This window comes from Oreochromis niloticus, linkage group LG10 (genome assembly GCF_001858045.2).
Source record: "Oreochromis niloticus isolate F11D_XX linkage group LG10, O_niloticus_UMD_NMBU, whole genome shotgun sequence".
Lineage (NCBI taxonomy): Eukaryota > Metazoa > Chordata > Actinopteri > Cichliformes > Cichlidae > Oreochromis > Oreochromis niloticus.
In genome coordinates, this window is record NC_031975.2 from 26,586,004 (window position 1) to 26,606,321 (window position 20,318).

Below are 20,318 nucleotides of genomic sequence, written 5' to 3' on the forward strand. Positions count from 1 at the left end.
CATTAAAATAATGGGCCCTTGATTCCAGAAAGGGACAAAAGCAGCTTCTAACAATTTATACTTGCATACTGCCAATGTTCGCAGCAGAAATCAGTGAAAAATAAAGAAATATATACACAAATGTTCCCACCAACTACTGACAGACTGTCCCCTCCATAGAGACACCAAAAATGTTAGATTTGTGTTTTTTTGTATACACTTTGCTTCCATGGTCCTGAAATGAAACTAGTACAGTCTTTACAGTTGGTTTCTCTCCTCTGCTCTTGGTTTCACCACGTTTCCCTTGTGACGACAGTGCATTACTTTTATTTGTTTTTTTAAACATGTGCACTGGTTTCATTTCAGGGCTGTGTAAGAGTCTTTAATGTGTTTTGTCCTCGTTTACAGTTTCTCTCCTCTGCTCTCGGTTTTATCACAGTCTTTCTGTCTTTATCACGGAGATCAAGATAACATATTGCATGTGTACTGTTTATACTCTTTGTGTACTAGTTTAACTTCACCGCAATACAAGAGTCTCTCCTGTGCTCTCGATTTCACCCCATGTCTGTTTCACTCTGTGCTTCTAGTCAGTAGAGGCAAGCAGGAAGCAGAGACAACTGACATAAAGACAAGGTTATTTTAAATGAAGACAGCTCACTGCATTACTGTAGAAGAGAGTGGTTCTCAAAATGTATAATGGGCCCCACCAGCAAAGTGTTGAGCCACTGCAGGTCAGTTGAGGCCAACCGGGTGAAAAATATAAGGTGAAACAAGAGCTTGGCGATGTTTGGCAATTGCAACAACCTGTATTTAATGTGAATTTCAACTTAGACCATTTAAATTTAAAAATCATTGGGTTTGAATTCTTTAGGCATCTATAAAAAAGGAGAACTACTGCTCTAAGAGCAATAAAGTCTTCCATATATGGGTTAATCCACATAAATCAATGGGGGGGTGACTCTTGCTCAGCTTTGAATTTGAAAAAAAGAGCAGCTGATAGGCAAAAGATACCCCACCCCCAACTCCCTAGCTGAGGCCCACCACAAAGCTGTCAACCCAGGGGAAAACCACTGAAAGGTTAATTAAATATGCACTCGATGGCTACATACATGATACCACTCTATAAGACTGGAGCTAATGTGCCTCGGGCAAACAGCCTCCTCAAAAGCCGACGACCCATACAGAAGAAGAAAACAGCATTGTTCTTGTGCTTAAATGCAGAGCAGTATGGAGCAATAAGGACAAATACAGCTCTTGTCAAACGTCCACGTTATTGTACCCATAATTCAATCTTTCCATACTGTGATACTAGAGCTGGGCGATATAAGATTTTTTCATATCATGATATTTTTTTTTCCATTTCAGGCGATAACGATATATATCACGATATAAGCCAAATAACTATATTTGTAAGATTTAAATGTGCCGTTGCTCACAAGTAAAATGTGAAATAATCAGCAGCTTGTTTTGATTAAAATATTTATTTCCCATAATAAGTTCAACAGGGTAGATGTACTTAAGGAACATGAGACTTCAGTTTCAGATAAATAAAGGCAAATATTGCAAACTACACAAAAGGCAGCCGCTAAAGCGTTTAAGTTTCAAAACAGAACAAACAAAACAGACTAAATTGTCAATTCCACTTAGAAACAAAATTTTAATTCTAAAAATAAATCTTAGGTCGTTTTACAGAAGAACAGACAAAACTGACTAACTTTTGTCAATATCAAATAAACTGAGAACTAAAAGGAAATTCTCAATCTCTCCTTGTTGTATAGCTTAGCTTTTCAAACAGTTTTAACAGTTACTTTAGTCTGACAAAAGCCGAATGACGAATTAGCGCTTTCAGTCACAGATTGAGCATGCACCGCTTTATTGTATTTCCAGTCTTGCTTTCGGCACAATTTACAGTGCGCGCTACTCTGTTTTTTGTCAGACTTGAAATAGCCGAAATACCTTCACACTACGGAACTTCTATGGCCCTTCCGTTCGACAAGCTCTCCGGCATTGGAACCATCATCTGTTTGAGGTGATCGACAGTTTGAGAGATTGGTTCCCCTCAAATGCAATCTATAATCCAGGAAATGGGAAATGCTATCAGCTGATGTTTGAGCTTGATTTCAATGTGACTTGACTGAGAAATCCAAAGTTTGAAATGCTGTTCGGTACGGTTACCTGCTTCAGCTGGACTACCTCTGCTTTTCACACTAAAATATAGCCAAGATACCACTTCTTTTCACGCCTGCGCCTGTGGATCGACTTCCAACTAAAAACAACTTACAGTTACTGCTGCTTCCATATATCGTGACCGATTGAAGCTGCTGTCATTTTAAGTAACTGTAAATGGCAAATAGACCTTTTCGGCTCAGGTATTCATATGGAGGTGTGAGCGACTGAAGCACTGACCTTTAGAGTAGTTGACAACTCCCTCCATCTCCTGAGCCACAAGACATTCATCATGGAAAACACGCTCAGAAAAACTGGCCACAAATGTGTTTTTTAATAATTTGATGGGTTTTTAGTTTGGGGAAAAATAAAGGTTCAGTGTGAAAATGGCTACTATAGTACTGAGTAAATGGTTACGGAAGGAGGAGGCAGCCAAGGGGTCTGTGTCCACCCACTTTAAGCCCATGATCCACATTATTCTATATTTCACATCATATTTTAATACATCCATCCATTCTTTGGTGCTTATCTGGGTTGCAGAGGGTGGCAGTCGCCAACTCTTACGTATATTGAATGCATCTAAGTGCCCCTTTAAAGTTTCTTTATGTGGCATCTAAATATGAGGTCAGAGAAGTCAGTGGCGCCACAGCTGCAGTGATCCCATCAGAAGATAGTCTCTAGTTACATGCCTGCCTGTCTGTGCACAGATACAGTAACAGAAATCGACTAGCAGAAATCAAAACTAAGGCGGAGTTCGAACATGGTTGCAGTTCAGACACCGAGTGCTGAGCACTTGTTAAATAATGCATTAATGTCTTATTAGTGGTCCTCAAGGTTGGAGGTTCTCAGTCTGAAAAGTGAGTCTAACACATGAGTGCCTCAACCTCTCAATATTCGCTAGTTTCCCAGTGACCTGTTTAAGGTTAGGTTCACGTATACCGATTAATATGAAATTTTAACCTATATTGGTCAACCCAAAAGGAAATTCCATAACAGAATTGGAAATGTGATAACCTAACCAAGCCTTGCATTGGTTTCCTTTGGCTTGAATTGTTTGTTAAATGAAGGGGTTAAAGCTGTGTTATTTCTACTGACCAGCAGGGGGCAACTCCTCCGGCTACAAAAGGCGGTGGTAAACTGACCCTCTGCACACTTGATCTATGAACTTAACACAGCAACAGCTTGAAGCTGCACAATGGGACCTCAGTAACCAATGGGTGATGTAGACTAGTGGTCTCTAGTAGCCGTCAGTAATTTCCCTCTTTCCGACTCTTTCATGGTGACTACTTTTAAATCAGAAACAGGGCTGGTGATTGAGTGTGAGCAGCCATCTATCAGTACCCCATCAGTACTGTGTACCTTGTCAGTGTTTACTAGTTAAACACTACCTAGTTTGTGCAAAGTCACACCAACACTAGTTTCTATTTGGGCTAATTTGTGTTTTCAGTGCAACTGCAGACTGGGCCAGGGATTAGTTTTCACCTCCACACCTGTCACACACACAGGTAACCTTTATGTTTACAAATATTGCCGTTTAAAGAGATCCAACTAGTAAATCTTAATCTGGTTAGGCGGTTAAGTTGGCGTGATCTGCGAACATTAATCCCAGCTTTGGAGTCTCTTTTGGCAACAAAGTCCTCCTCTTTTGTGTCACGTTCCAACTTAAAGATCTCAAGTTTCCCTTCATTTATTTCCCCCTGCTCATTAGTGTTGTTCCTCCTTTTCCCTAGAAACCTGATGGTTGTCATAAAAGAACATCTTTAACAAATATTTCTGAACAAGCCACAATATGTTCATGTTTTTAGTGGGTTTTTTAGGGCCATCCCATGGAAGTCAGAGCTCTTGGTTTCTAGTGTAACAGGAGAAGGCAGCAGTGGAAAACAATGCCAATATTATTTGTGAGAAACTGAAGCAGAAACACTCAAGGCCTCAGCTCCACCCGGGGACTACAACTACAGCTCACCCAGGCCAGCGTTCCCTATGCCAAACTGCAGGATGTATTAAACAATACAGCTGTCTGCCTTGATCCACTCCGACGTTTGTCTCCGCTACGATTATTCGCCTCATTCATACCCCCCCACTCCCTCCACACTCCTCCAGCACCAAATGAGAATCAGATGTTTTGGAGGGGAAGTACGGACCCCCGCCCATCCTGCTTTGCAGGGGAGGTGGGATAGCATCTGTGTAATAACGTGCACACATTTACAGGAAGTTTAAAATTCCACCCAAGTTCCAACTTCCACCGCTGGCCGGCAGCTGTGTCAGAAACCACGCACTAGACCTGATCCATACAAACTCACACATTAGGTTTACAAATAAGCAGCAGCCGCCGCCATTACCTATGGAAACTCATGCAGCAGGATTTATTTTATCAACTGTTCTTGGAGGAATGTCTAAACTCGTTCATGAGGCTTAAAAATTTAGGAGCTGGGCTTAGAGGACATCCTCTGCTGCTGCCGCGCCGTCAAAAGCATGACTTCCCTAAACAAAGACAAGGCCCCTTTCACCCCGCAAATTCCTTGACAACTGCTGCAAGCTTCCTGCTGGCATTTGATATGCTCCATTTCGTTCCCATGACCGAACCCCAGTCACGCCGAGGCGGTTGAAGGCTCGTCTCGCTGACACTCTGAAGTGTTTCTGCACTCCCGACGTGAAACTTCCCTCATCTCATCCTCTGAACCAGCGAGGGTGTCGCAGCGAGTCAAACGTGATTTAAATTTAGTTTTGCTTTCTGTGTCTCAAAGTGTGCAACAGCGAGTGTGTGTTTCTTAGTGCAATCACATGGGGAAGAGACAACGAGGAGCCGCTGTGGGTTATCGTGTGTAATTAGTTTCAACCTTAAGTGGTTGGGATGAAACCTTTCCTTTGGATTTGAGGAATTTTTTCTTTTGGTTGAACCTTTTGAAATCTCTGTGGCTATCATCAGAAAAATGAAAAATTCACTGCTGCACTCTCACTTAGAAAGCCCATATTTACCCACCCGGTTTTGGACTCTGAACCAGTGACCCTGTCATCACAACCACACTCGTCTTGACTTATGTCTTGACAGTGATTCTGCGCTGGCACCCCATCCACCCAAAAAAACAAAAAAAAGGAAAAACCCAAAACTGGCCTCCCCCCTCCCCGTCTTTGTCTCCTCGGCGGTGGGGGCAAACTTACCAAGCTGACTCTGTTTTTCCCAGCATGTGGTTGCCAGGTTGGACAGTTCCCGGTATTTCTCCGCCAGTTGGAGTTTGCCGTTATTAAGGCGAGGTCGCCGAGCGAGGCTCTCTTCGGCCAAACTCCGGTTAGAGGTCAGCAGCATCTCCCTGTCAAACTGGAGCTCCTGAAACTGTGAGGGGAAAGAAAAACAATTAGTGTTAAATTAGCTGACATTTTTCCCTCGTACATGCAAAGACTCTCGTGACAACCGGCTTATGAACAGCTGTGCAGCCACAGCGCTGCACAGAACACTGAAAGTATTTGGGCAATGACACAACTCTTGCAGTTTTGCCTCCGACTTTGACTGTGGTGTGTATAAACCATCAAAATGTGAATTGCAGACTTTCTGCTGTAATTCAAGAAAGAACTGCATCACCTGCATTAGGAATTACAGGCATTTTTATACATAGCACCTCATTTTCAGAGGCTCAGAAGCAAGTGGACAAAAATTTTAACTAGAAGGATGTTTTTAACACTTCAGTGAGAGATCGACTGATTGTGGACCTTAAAAATGATACACCTGATCTCTCAAGTGTTCTTGACAACACGCTAAATATTGTGAAGTTTTTTTTTTTTCTTAGAAATTTAAATAATAATTCTGTGATCATCCACTTTGTCCTCTGTGATTCTTTCTAATTGATTGGTTTATTTGAATTAGAAATAATCAAGATGGCCGCCCTTCACATATATTGGCATCCCTTTGGCGCTCCTGTTGCAATTTCAGCACCTGGAATCTACTTAATTTGTCATGAATTAAAAGAATGAGGGGACTGGTCTTCTGTGGCCATGATGCTGCTTATCAGTTAGTAGTCTGATTACTTCTGAGTCCCTGAAAATGATGGCCTGTGCATAAAAATGTCTCAAATTCCTAAACAGTTAAAGTGATGCATTTCAGTCACATGTTCATTATTTCACCACAATATTGTTACACTGTCTCTCATGTAAAAGTAAACATGATATTTTTCGAATGTTCATGTTTTTCTGGGGGGTTTTTAAATTGAAAAGTGTATATTGTTTTTCTTCCTCTGCAGTTTCTTTGTGCTGTGAGGGAAAAGCGAGGATCAGCCACTCATACTATCATTAATTGCAAACACAAACACCAAATGGCTACCAGCAAAAAACTGCTGTGTAAAGAAAGAGGAACATAAAAGAAGACTAACGCCAAGGCTTAAAAAAAAAAACCCCATCAAGTGTGATAACTATAAAATGCTGTTGCTTGCAGCCGTAATGTTGATAAAGGACTAAGATCTGGGCAAATGGGGAGGAGGAGTGGTAAATGTGATATTGTCACTGGACCATGAGACCACCATAAATTATTAAAATCAAAGCCACTCCCTTTAAGTCTGGTCCCAGCAATAGCAGCTGGCGTCTCAAACACAGACACAATGCCACTTTGTGAGTTTCACAAAGTTAAAATGAGTCAGTTTCACACATTCCCGCCACTTTCTTTTTGCTCAATTGCTCGCTTTCAGCGGTCAGCCTCTTTGGGCCTGAAGCCCTCTGCATTGAGTCCATGCTGCATGGTGCATCTGTCTCGCATTTTCCGGGTCATCAAAAGGATGGATGAGTCTCAAAAAATTTGCAGAATTTGCCCTGAGGTCGAAAGAAGGATGACTGTCTGAGCTGCTAGAAAACAGGATGTCAGATCTTTTCATTCATTCTCAGGAATCAAAAGATAATACAGCTCATCTCACACTCACACTCCAATAAAGCTCCTTGCTTTCCTTAAACAGGAATCCAAACGGACGCATTTCCTGCCTCAGCTGGTCCGCCCAGTTTACCAAACAACAACTGCTGCAGTCTTCAGCGAGGGAGTGCTTTCTGTATTCTGATGCATAGGCTGGCGGTGTTTACCGCCCAAGACAAATGACACTTCAGAGTCAGGAACTCTGCACTGGAGAAGACGAGGCGACGCATTGTTGTTGTCGTCATTTTCTGCCACGTAAACTGCAATAAAAAAGGTGTTCCTGTTGTCTTAAACGAGACTCAAGCCGCCAATTTAACACTCAGTCTGTGAAGAAACTGAAGGCCTTAAAAGTCTTTTCCATGAAAGAGAATTCTTCATGCAACACCAAGTATGTACCTGCCAGAAATGAAGCACTGCTGCGCTGACAGTCTCCTGTCACGGAGCCAGCTTGTATGATTATGAAGACTTTAAAGGAGATATGAAAAATATTTTTATAAAAACAATAATGGATCAAACGACAGTGTGTAATGTGGCGTCGCCCCCCTGCAGATTTTGTGAACCCACTGCGAATTTTCGCCCACTCTTCTCAGGGCTTTATATCTTCTTCCAGCTCATTGTTTGGCTGTCTTGCCTGAAACTGTTTTGACTTTGACTTATCTCACAGCGGGCGTTTTTTTTTTTTTCTTGGTCACAGCAGGCAGCTGTACTAATCTCCACATGTAGGAGAAAAATGTCAAATAATGCTGCTTGATTATTAAAAAAAAACAACAATCACCATTATTTTCTCATTTATTCATTAACCTCACAAATGTCATGCATTTAATAAACCGTAAAAACAGCTTTTAGTGACGTCACTCCTGCAACGTGCTGACGAACAAACAAACTGCAATCGCTGCTGCGGCAAGCCCGAAGTAATCTTGCGCGGGGTTACACAACGCTGTCTGCAAAACTTGTAACACAAACTGCAAAGCTGGTCTTGACAACACATCAGACACCTGCTCAAACAAAATATAATCAAGAGGTGAAGAGTGTATTGCATTTCATAGCCTGAAAAGTGAATCCATGAATGAACATGATGCAGCTAGTGAGACATTGGCATCTTCTTCTTCAGGCTGTCAGATTACATCTCTGAGCTGGCTGGGGAACACCTCGGTATTCCCTCTGATAAAGCTGGAGGAGGTGGCTGGGGGCGGGAAGTCTGAACTTATCTGCTTAGGCCAAAATAAGTAAAATACTACATAAAATACTAAAGGGTAATAGCATTGAATTCTAGGTACTAGCATCAGTTTAAGCATTAACCCAACCCTACCCAGTGCAGGTCCGTATTGTGCACACCCAGTATCCCAAAAAATGATGATGCAGTGAATTATGGTTCAATCCCAACAGTAACATCTCCCCAACAAATGAGAAACCAGTGTGTGTTTAGTATGAACAGATAAAGGGGATAACATTACATCTATCTGCCTCTCTCCTACTCCACGTACAGGTCTATACACACTGCTGTTTTGGTATCAGACTGCAAGGGAATTAAGAGTCATGTAAAATCATAGCTAAAGTCCTGATTTTATCACCCAACAAAAGCGTCTTTCACATTTTATAAAATGTTTTTCTCAGTCATATTCATGTGTTAAATGGAAGTTTGAAGCTACATGGTGGCAGCTACACTGATGCTTCGCGGTTGATGGCTCTTTAGAGGTCTACGCCAGCACTGCAGCATTATCATCATACCAATTTCCTGAGGAAGAGGAGCTGAAACTAAGCGTTTACATTACACAATAAAGCTTTTAAACCAGCACTAGCAGCACCCTCCAAAATAACCTGATGACTGTGTAAATGACAACTACACGAGATATTAAAAAGCCCTCCTTTTGTTTACAAAAGAGGGCTCTAAAGTGTTTGAATTTTTAAATACAACTGTACACCTCTATTTTTAACCTATAACTCGTGTACTGATAGTGAAGCTTTTCCTTTTCCAACACTTTATCATGTAGGATTTGTGTGTATTCGGTTTAATTTAAGGGGAAATGCAAAGATTTCTGTCAAACAACACAATGCAGACTCTCTGCAGACCACCTAAGTTTAATGCCGTTCCACTGAAGGCCCAGTCTGAGCCAGGAAAACCCTAAATAGCCTTAAAAAGGCAAAATGAGATTACGATTCAAACCTTCTCTCATCAAAGAACTAGGAGGATACTCGGGGAGAGCAGTTCACCTTGAGCACCAGTGCCTTAGCTCAGCTTTAAAGTCATCCAGTCTGCACCAAAATTTAATGGGTTACTCCTTCACCCAAACACCACCTCCTCACCAAGTTTCATGAAATTTTGTCAAGCAAATTTTAAATAATTTTACTCAAAGACAAAGAAACATAAACAATGAATCTATTGGATGCCAGTGCTCAGTACTTGACAGCTTCCACGACATAAACCCACCCCCCATGTTTAATGTACCGCTCTCATCCCCTCCCCCAAGTCTTCAGCTAGTTGTGATTCTCATGTTAACACAGAATGGCTGGGAAGATGACCTAGATCTGAAGTTTAGAGGTTACGTGAGGTCTGTCTACCTGGTTTCGCCCCCGAGGATCATTTTTACCAGTCTGCAAGATTAAAGAGCCCAGCAAAGTGGAAAGATCTCCAGACCCCAAAAAACTACATCCGAACATGAAGTAATGAAGTGCAACTGAAAATACAACACAGCATGTAGCTTGTTGTGTAGCTGATTATAAATAGGGTGGTCAGGTATCCCATTTCATGTGGGACTGCGTGGCATTTTTATCCTGTGTCCTCTTGTTTAAAGTGAATATTTCTCATGCATAACTAAAATAACTGCTGTAAATGTTCTGAGTCTTTGCATGGGACCATAAAAACTCAATGCCAAACCTTTAACATGTTATTATTTGGACAGATCAAACTACCCCCCGCAGCTTTATTAATGTGTACCTAAGACAGACTTGAAATGTGTTTCTATACAATCTTCTATACAATCTTTACACCAGCTGAGATATTACATCAACTGAGATATGACTCTAAAGAATTTGTTTAAGCAGTTTCCTCTGAACTAACCACTAAAGACTGGGTCAGGTTCACACTTTGAGTCTCCAACAGATGATGCATGGCAGTAAAATAAAATGTCAGACTGATTATTTGTGTTTGTTTTCTTTTAATGATCCGATTATTTAGGTTCTGTGTCATTAAAATGTGTCTAGATCCACCTGAAAGCGTCACTGTTTTACTGATTCTTTTATTTATAACATGCTTTAAGTGTAATACAGATAATCTGCTGGGCAAATATGTTTTATATATGCAAGCTGCTAAATTGTACCTGAATAAAAACGCTGGATAAAATGCAAACTCCGTAACATTATCACAGGATGGTGCTTGTGTTAATTTGGTGATGCAGAAAATGTATAAACAGTCTTTATAGTCGGTTCTAATCTGCTGCCAGGTCCCTTTTACACTTCTGAACTGCAGCTACAAGAACACAGACACATAGTGAAAATACCTGTTTAATCATTCAAATTAATTTCACTTTGATCTACCAGGAAACTAAAGCTATTTCCATGACTCCTTTATTAGGCTATGAGAAAGTAACATTCACTGCTTAAATGTGTCCAGTCCAAAGTTTCAGAGCTCTAATGTGCAGCTGTCATCTTAGAAATAAAACAACAGCACTGATAAAAATCAGCATTAACATAGAAAACCTGATTTTTTTGTTTATTTTATCACTTTGGGCACTAAATCACCAGATTAATGACCTTCTGCAGCATTAATAGCTTGTCTCATTTGCAATGTTGTTACTTTTCACTGTTGCATTTTTCATGTTCTTTACAGATTTTTAAAATCACCATTTTACCATCATTATCATCATCATCATCATCATCATCATCACAATCTGATAACATCTCTCGCAGGGATCATTTTCCGAGGAAGAAGAGTCACGTGATGCCTGACACACCCCTTTTTATGTGAGTGTAGACAGAGCCTGAAGTCCAGCTAGAGGCAGCTAAAGCAAAGAAATCCTGGCTTTATTGAACTGTGTTGGTAGTATACCCCTCAGGTTCCACATAAACACCGCCTTTGGCCCACATTTAGTCTGAAGAGTGATTTAGATACCATTCCTCACTGATAAGGGTTAATGAAACAGCAAGCAGTGATTACGGCAGGTGTAGGCTACAGTTTATGTTTTGACATTTTATCAGCTTTCCAGTGGGTTGCTGTGTTGTTGTCACATCGTGTGAGCGATTTCTGATGTGCCAACAAGTTGTGCGCTCCAAACATCTTTGCAGTCGTTTCTCCTTTATGTCATACAGCTGGACACACATGGGTCTTGTTCAGCCTACCAACATCGGTGCTCTAATACCTGCTGAAGATGTCAGAAACTGTTAAGCATCCTGAAGTAATGCATTACACAGCTGGCATTCAAACACGTATCACAACAAAACAAAAGCAGGAACAAAAGAGGAATAAATGGCTCTCAGATGTCAACCTGACTGGTAGTCAGACTGGTAGCTGCTCATTTTTTTTCAAGCAACTTAAGCTCCACATTAGTATTATTATTATTATTGTTATTAACTAATCCCATACATCGGTGAAGCAGCAACGTTCAGAGATTAAAACCTAAGCCAACCGCAAAAATTACCCCAAGCGGCAGTTCCTCTAATGGCCACTTGAGGCTGCTCCCAAAGTGACCCTGCTCTCATAGAGCCCCCCCATGTCAAACTGTCTAACAGCACATCAGAAATAAGACCTGTTGGCACGAGTTTGGTTTCAGTATACCAACTTGCTCAAAACTCCAGGTTTTAATTATATCTACGACACAGAGCCAGGGTCGTTTCTAATGATGTGACTCTCGAGCTTCTCCTGTCTCAGTAATACTGCATTTTATGCTGCTACAGTCCAGAGGTTTGCAAACAAAATGCAGAATAATTGCATTTCTTAATTATTTAGCTCCATCGATTTAAGCACACTTGCAGTGTTTGAGGATGACTAATCCACAATGGTTACGTTTCAGTGAACACGCTGTTGTTGTTACTCCACCCGTGGCTGTGAAAAAGCACTGCAATTCTATAGCTGCTGAATCCCAACTGAGAGCCTTTTCTGTTTGAGCAACCCCGAGGCAAAACTCATCCGAATGGGGCCCAAGAAAAAGACATCTGGTTACAACTGGTGTAGCTCTGTCTGCAAGTGTCTGATTCATTAGATCCTAATGTATCAGCCTGATCTCACAGAAAAACACACAAAAACCCCAAACAACCAGGCTATGGATGCACACTCTCCATGGCAACCACTGGCTTTAACCCAACCAATGCTCTTTTTCTAAACTTAACTGATTAGTGTTTAATCCCTAAAACAAACCAAGCTGCCTTCCGCCACCAAGTCTCCAGACCTTGCTTTTCCTTACACCTGGTCCCCTGCACCTACACCTAATCTACCTACCTTTCATCACATGAGCCAGCTCTTTCCCTTTAAAGCCCCACTTTCACCCCCATCTCTCTCGCTGCCTTCTAACACAGCTTCCCCGTTTCCTCTTCCTTTGTCTTCAGCCAACAGTAACAGCTTCCACCGGCACCCTGTTGGACAGCAGCACCGATGGTTGTTAACCCAATCCGGTACAGAAATCTAATTTTTGACAATCTGCATGTTTGATTTGGCAAAAATCGTACTCCAGATGCCCTTTCTGATGTAACCCTATCCATTTATCCGGGCTTGGGACCAGCTCTAGGAGTAGTATTTAGTCTGTTAAACCTAAGAGATAGGTGTGTTTAGGCGTTAAAAGCCAAAGTTTCTTTTATATTCTACACTAAAATGAGCAGTTTGGTCATCTCTAAACTTAGATGGTTTGATATCCTAAACCTCTCTAGTGTGTACTGCCTAAATTGAACAGAGGAATTTTTTTAGTCCCTGAACCTAACCAAGAAGCTTTAATAGCCATGTGAATCATCAAATGGTTGGCTTGGGTCAGAGCAATGAAAATTTTGTCATCAGAGGGTAACTGTGTTTGGGACTTGTCCATGGTGAATTCACATTACAATGCACCAAATAAGCATGCGCCCCAGGCAGTGGACTTCAAAGGAGTGTAACAGCAGTTTTAGCTGTCCGTAACAACTACAGAGTTTATTTTTATTTAAGTCTTTAACCCTTACAGAGTAGTTTTCAGTGAGAATTAAACGCATGTTTTATTTGATAATTCATTTCATTTTTCCATATATTAATAGTGTTAAACTCTGACATGTGGGACTCAAATGGTAATCTCTGATGTGAGCTGTAAATGATTCACTAAACCAACCAAACCACCCAGCCTCCGAGTGTGGACTTTTTTGACCTTTAGGGGAAAATGTTAATGTCATGTAGATGGACACAAATCATTGCATACCAGACTGACCAAATGTCCTGAAAAGATAATGTTGGAAAATGCATGTTCAGAAACACAGGTCAATACATTACAGGTCATGAGTATTTCAGGAAGTGGTGCGAAACTGTGTTGAATATGCGGATTTCTTGAAAGCTTGGGTAAGATAAGACGCGCTAGCTAGGTGTACATGAGGTTTACCATAACTCTGATGGAAAGATGAGTATGAGCGTGTGTGTCTGTGTGTGAGAAAGAGAGAGAGAGACAGAGAGAGACAGAGAGAGAGAGAGAGAGAGATGTGGTGTCGCTTGACACCACAAAAATCACCATGCAGCCCCCCTGGAAATGCGCCTCTCTAAAGTGCAGAGTGGTAACTCCCCTTAGAAAATGTCCAATTTATATTTACCACGGTTCCACGCAAATTTACAGAAACCTACAAACACGACCTCGGGCGTTTTCTAAAGATTGGCTACCACTCCTCAATTCGGCTTGAATGCAATACAACAAGATGCAGTTTACTGCAGTAACACAACTCTTTAATGAAGTACTGCCGCTTAACTTGCAGTTGTGTCTCTTGAGCGAAAAGATTAAGCATATCCAGTTTTAAAAGTGGGAATTTTACTCGGATGTGTAACGTTATGTACATTCAAATATCGCCGAACTAAACAGCAGGTAATTACTTTAATTTTCCTCTCAAAGTCATCTTCCACTTCGAGTTTAACCCCACATGCAAATGAAAAAATCTGCAATGCGAGATTTCTAAAAGGGAATTCGGAGCGAGGACTCAAGCCACATAACGGCGCGTATGTGGGGGGGCTTCAAGACCACGATACGAAGCTTCCTGTCCAGTGAGAAGGTTTACAGACTGAAATAAACCACTTGTACGAACCAAACACAGAGATATCCCAGAGTTTTACATTCGCTTCAGTAATTAATCATTCACCGCAAATATTAATAGTGCGGGGTTTAATGAGAACGAATTGGAAATCCGACCGCTCGCCACGCAGACAATCGATGAGCCGTGCACTGAAAGCTGGGTTGTTTCACACACCGCACATCAAATATGAGGACCACAAACAGCAGAATAATCAGCAATGATCACAAACAAACCCAAAAAACTGTGCTAAAAAAACAGGAGGTACAGCTAACGAAGCGCCAACACAGAGCAAATTCCTCTCGGCACTTTGGTTCTTGGGGGAGCACGGAGGATCCCTACCTTCTCATTGAGGCGAATGATTTGGTCCATTTTGTCGTCGTTTTGTAAAAGCTCCCTCAGCTCACTCGCGCTTAAAGCCCTGTAGCCGTCAGGACAAGTGCTGGCCTCCTTCAAGTTGGACATTTTATTCCTTGAAATTGCGGCTGAACACGGCTGGGAAACATAAAGTCCGCACAGCGGTTACATCTCTGCTCACATTGGAATGCGCTACAGCGACCGTCCCGCACACAGCGTCGACCAATCAGCCGTCACGCTTCCTGTCAACTCCTTCAAAATAAAACACCTCCACCACGCTGACATCAGGGGCGTTTACAAGAGGTGGCACAAGGGAGCCCCAAAGAAAATTACATTAAGTTTGGTAGACCATATAAATTTGACATAGGTGTGGAGGTTTCATTAATTCAGTAGAAGTCCTATGCAAAATGCCTTTTTTAAATACATATAAATGGCAGCAAATAATCAAATTAAGTTAAAAAAGAACCAATTTTAGCCTTTTCCTGGTGTTCAACAATCAAAGTTGTGGCAATATTGTGGACATAAAGCAGCATCCACGTAAGAAGCTACCACATAGAAGCATAAAAGCAATCAGCTGAGGCAATTGGAGCTTTGAATGTCCATTAGGAACCTACCGCCCATCAGCTACAAAGTGATGCAGACGTACTTCCTTAATGTCACTTGGACGTCCTAGCTATGGTGCATTCACACTAAACACAAAATAATTATACATACATACGACTGATAAATTAGATCAATACTAAAAATAAATGTTTTCCAAATAATGATATTTGTACCTTATTTTATTATTGTTCTAGTCCCATACTGTAACTTCTACATTGTTTTTTTTTTTTTTTAATTTTCATACTGAACTCTATCCATTCTCTGCTGCTTATTTTTATCATGGTTGTAGTGGGGCTGGAGCTTATCGTATCTGCCACAGAGTGAGAGGCAGGGAGACAGATCACCAGCCTGACTAGAGAAAGCTTCTTTTGACTGTCCCCTTGCCACAAGAGTTTTAGGCCAGATACCCTTCCTGACACAACTCCAAAAGGGATTTCTACATCCTGCTGGAATCAAACCTGCTGCTTGCTAAGCAAATGTGTTAACTACTACACCACTTGGAGGCACTAGTCATATTTAGTTATACATAGTCATATTTTGGGAGGAAAACGTCACTCCCTTTACTCCAGGCAGGCTTTAATCACATTCCTCTCATCACCAGGATTTAACATGTTTGACCCATATAGCCTACATAAGAAGAAATGTATTTTTATGTTGTTTTAAAAATCTTTACATTTCACAGCTTCTGGCAAAATGACCCAAACACAGGACTCACAGACAGACAAAAATGAACAACAACAACAAAATGCAACCAGAGGGATCAGAGTCCCAAACACAAAAGGACAGACTCCACTCTACATTGCCAAGGCACTTTGACAAAGATCTTCATCATTATCATTGTCATTGTCATTGTCATTGTCATCGTCATCTTCATCTTCTTTTAACTTTGACACAGATCACTAACCAACTGAGCCTTTAACTACACGAGAGGTAACAAGAGAAGTGAATACAGCTGGGTTATATAGGCACAGCTAAAACTAATTAAGGAGATAGAAGATGCTGCTTTCAGCTGCTTCCCCTTGGCACGAGGATTCTCCACAGGTGGTAACACTGTATGTTTTGATTTGGCAGATTTTCAAGGCAGTTGCCTTTCCTGATGCAACCCTATAGGGATGTGTGTCTTCTCCTGCAAGCTTTCACTTGTTAGACAAATCTGTACACCTCTACATTACACAGCCACCACCTCAAACTAATTATATAAAAGACAAAAGTAAAACAAATACAAGAGAAAAATGACTATCAAAATAAAACAGGAGAACACCAGCGAGGAGGACGAACTGAGACTTCAGAATCATTAATCATAGAAAATAAAACAACAACCAGAAAATATCTGCTTCATAAAAAAATGTATAAACCTCAAAAGAACTCAATTAATACCATGAACACAGGAAACCAGACTGGACTAGAAAAAAACAGCTATTAGAACCCAACCTAGAACCCAAATATCAACACAAAAACTCAAACCTTGGGCACAAAACCCAGGGTCCACGACATATTTGATACTGGTCAGAGTGTGGTTTACAAAATAAAAGACGTATAGTACAGTTTTAATCTGCACTTGCAGCTAGAAAAAGTTATATATATTTGGATGCAACATGGGGTTTGGTGGATGTGTTTAAATGCATCCCCTGTTTTATTCAAAGTGTGCTGCATCTATACACAAAGCTTTATGGTTAGAGGTCATCCAAACAGGATACTGCCACAAGCTTGGCTGGATTAAGAGCACTAAGACGACCAGAGTTCCCATCCACGCTATTCCTGTCTCTCCCTATTTTCATGGATTATGTACATATTGATCTAATGAAGAATGGTTTGGCCCCAGGTTTAATCTGATTAAACATGAACTAATTTAAGAACACATAACCAGGTCCTATAGGAAGTCTGCACGATGAGGCACATCTAAAGGAGATCAGAGTTCATATGCTGTTGCACGAAGGTTCTAAGAATAGGAGGAATCAGGGGCGTAATTTCCAGGGGGTTAGGGGGGTTACGACCCCCCCAATAATCAGACCCAACCATAATAAAATTATGAATTATCTTGCATAAATAGGCTGTTGATTTTCTTTACTAATTTCAGGTATTAACAGCAAAATAGTTGCATGTTTAATCATCTGGGAATTTACCCAGATTTATTTATTTAGACAGAGATCTTGAGTTTTTACCACTGTTGAGCCCACCCTCCATAATCCTTCTTTCTGACTCGTAGAATGACCCAAAGGAACATAATGAACTTTGTGCTTTACTGAATATAACTTCTCATTTTTGCAACCAGATGAGTGGCCTGCTGCTGGCCGTTAAAAAGAATGCATGTTTAATTCACTTCCGTTCTGGCTTTTTTTTTTTTAGAGCTGGAGGCTATGTCCATCTTTTACTCCATCCATGTTTCAGCTCTATTATCAGCTCAGGTGTGGTTGCTCGAGTAAAATCCTTAATAGTATTTCAGCTCATTTTTGTTCGAGTGGTCTGAAAGAGAACTAGACTCCTGCACCTCTTGTGAGCTTTTAGGCTTTAGAGGATTTATCCATGACAGGAGACTCTGTGGAGCAGAATCCAGTAGCATAAAGAATATTAGAGGAAAAAGCTCAGATAAGACGGATTTATAGCGGTGGTGTTTCACCTGGGAGAGTGGGATGGATGTGGTTTGAATAGATTTCTGCCTGTTGCACCTTAAACTAGAGTTTGTTTACCAGAGTGTGCAGTCTCCCAAAGCCAAACACAGCACACCTGGCATGCACAGATACCGTAAAAAGCACACATTCAGATTACAATACAATCAATACAACAACAATCAATTAACCCTTTAAATAATTAAAAGTAGAATTGCAATAAAATAATGAAGGCATTAAAGCTACACTTTGGCACACAGCCTGAATATCAGGCAGCTGAAGGCCACCTTATCACTTTGTTCCAAAAGACACAAGCACTGCATGTAGAAGCATGGCCTCCTCCTCATTCATTTTAATGAACCCTCTGCATTGGAGCAGCAGAGCGCTGCAGACGCAAAGGGCTCTGTTAGAAATAAAATGAAAAGCAGAGTGTTGCTGTAAAGAAAGCTGGCTCAAGTTCTGCAACATGAGAACATTCAGAAACACTTTATCTATCTAGTCCATTCAGCACTTTGACGAAAAACATTTGCACATTAAGAAGCATAAACCATTTCATTGGTTACTGATTAAACATTTTAATGATTTTCACTTGGTTCTGTTTACCAGAGCTGGTATACCGACTGCCCCCACCACCACCACCACCCTTGTCAGGAAGAATAGACTCTTGCCAGAAGTAACTAACCTGGCTGACTGCTCTCCACAGCCTTACTTACTGTTGTACTTACAGTCTGCAAATTAATCACTTATACTTGGAACCTCTCCCTGGGTCTGCTCTTGGATCCTCCTGCTCTGGATCATCATCATTTATGTTTTTGAGAAGTTAAAAAACAAACAAACAAACAAACAAATGTTGTTTCCTGTTTGCTCCACATTTATATTTCATGATTGCACAAAGGAGTCAAATAAGCTGCTCTGTATCTTTCTATTTGCAAACACTTTATCGTTTAATATATTAATATATACTTTTTAAATATAAAACAACCTTTAACCTCAGTTTGATATGATTTTCTTCCAAAATTGTGTCTTATTTATCTGCGTGAAACTTGCGCGTTTAGCTCTGATTTAACTTCCGTTTCAGACCTTTCAACATAAAAGCTACTCGTTTATGGACGACAATGACAACCTTGTTCATGTAAAATACAAACTCTGACCAGATCATTAAACTTGGATTTCATATATTTAATCAGAACTATTTATGATTTATAAATCTATGTCAAAACTTTTAGTAAAGGATTTACATCACACTACAAATTTTTTAAACTCATCTGGTTTAAATAATTGTAGCTGTAAGATTCTAAAATAAAATATGATTTTACAGGAAAGACTTGCATCTTGCATTTGGCCTTTATACAAAAGCTTTTTTCTCTGCATTTGTTTTCCTCCCTTCATAAACTGTTTGTGCCACCACATCCTTTAAGATCCTGTAAACATCTTAGACAACAAGTGAGCAGTGACTGATGTCTGAGATATCAGCGTCTGTGTGTTGTTTGCGGTTTCATTGCAGATAAACTTGTTTCGTGGTTTCAGTTGCATAAAAACTTGAAGGTTAAACAAGGTTAAAATTACTTACTCTTTAAAAAAAAAACCCAGGAAGCCCAAAAAGTAAGTCTGCGTTTTGTGGTAATTACTGTAATCACTGTCTTATAGACATTTTAATTAGTCACTTTAATAACTGTGTGTAAACCATTTAGTATTGCGTTATAGATCATTTGTAAGTCACTTTTAAAGCGAGGCTTTAATTCATCAGGAAGAGCTGACTGTTTGATCTAAAAATGCTTTTCAACCTTTAAGGGACCGAGCCAGTTACTTACTAAAATCACAAACTAGGGTCGTTTGAGGTTAAAGTAAGTACTTCACCCGGGAAGTACAAAGCCCTACGATAGGCTGTTACACGCATGTTAAGCTTCAGGCTACTGTATGTTAAAATAAACAGCCTATCAGAGGGCTATGTGCTTCCTGAAAGGCTAGAAAAATGCTGTGCTCACCACTGCCCCTAGAGGCTGAAGAAAATGGTGCATGTGATTAGTGCTGCACACGCATGGTGAGTGAGGCTATCAAGAAGCTCTTTGTACCTCTGCAAGCACGTGATAAATAAAGGTCTTTCAGTACTTTTACAAACCTATCTTTAGTGCCTGGATTGTGATGTTTTAAGATACTTGTTGTACAGTACTCTGCAAAGTCTTGAGCAATCTCTCATTTCCCTCATTTCTTCATATTTTGCTAGGAAAGTTCAGCGATTCATTGAAACATCTGCAAAAATACATAGAATAAATTTCTTAATGCAAAAACAGAGTTTTTACAATTCTAACAAGCTTTAAAGTCAATATTTGATATGTCCACCTTTATTCTTCAGCACAGTCTGAACTCTGATAGTCACGTAGTGTTCAGGAATAGTTCTCCAGGCTTCTTGAAAGACATTAAAAGCTCTTCTTTGTATATTGGCTGCCTTTTGTTCTGTTCTCTGTCAAAATGATCCCACACTGCTTCAATAATGTTGAGGT

The 20,318-nt window shown here is 40.5% G+C and overlaps 1 protein-coding gene across 1 annotated transcript in view; it reads right to left on the bottom strand.

Moving 5' to 3' along the window:
• The window catches only part of vps37d (VPS37D subunit of ESCRT-I), a 51,238-nt gene extending 36,379 nt beyond the window's left edge, over window positions 1-14,859 (bottom strand). Inside the window, exons 1-2 of the mRNA XM_005458259.4 lie at window positions 14,594-14,859; window positions 5,305-5,476 (exon numbers count right to left, since the gene is read on the bottom strand). Of these exons, the coding sequence (XP_005458316.1) occupies window positions 5,305-5,476; window positions 14,594-14,716 (295 nt within the window). The 5' untranslated portion in view covers window positions 14,717-14,859. The remainder of the gene's footprint in view (window positions 1-5,304; window positions 5,477-14,593) is intronic.
• Between the last annotated feature and the right edge of the window lie 5,459 nt (window positions 14,860-20,318).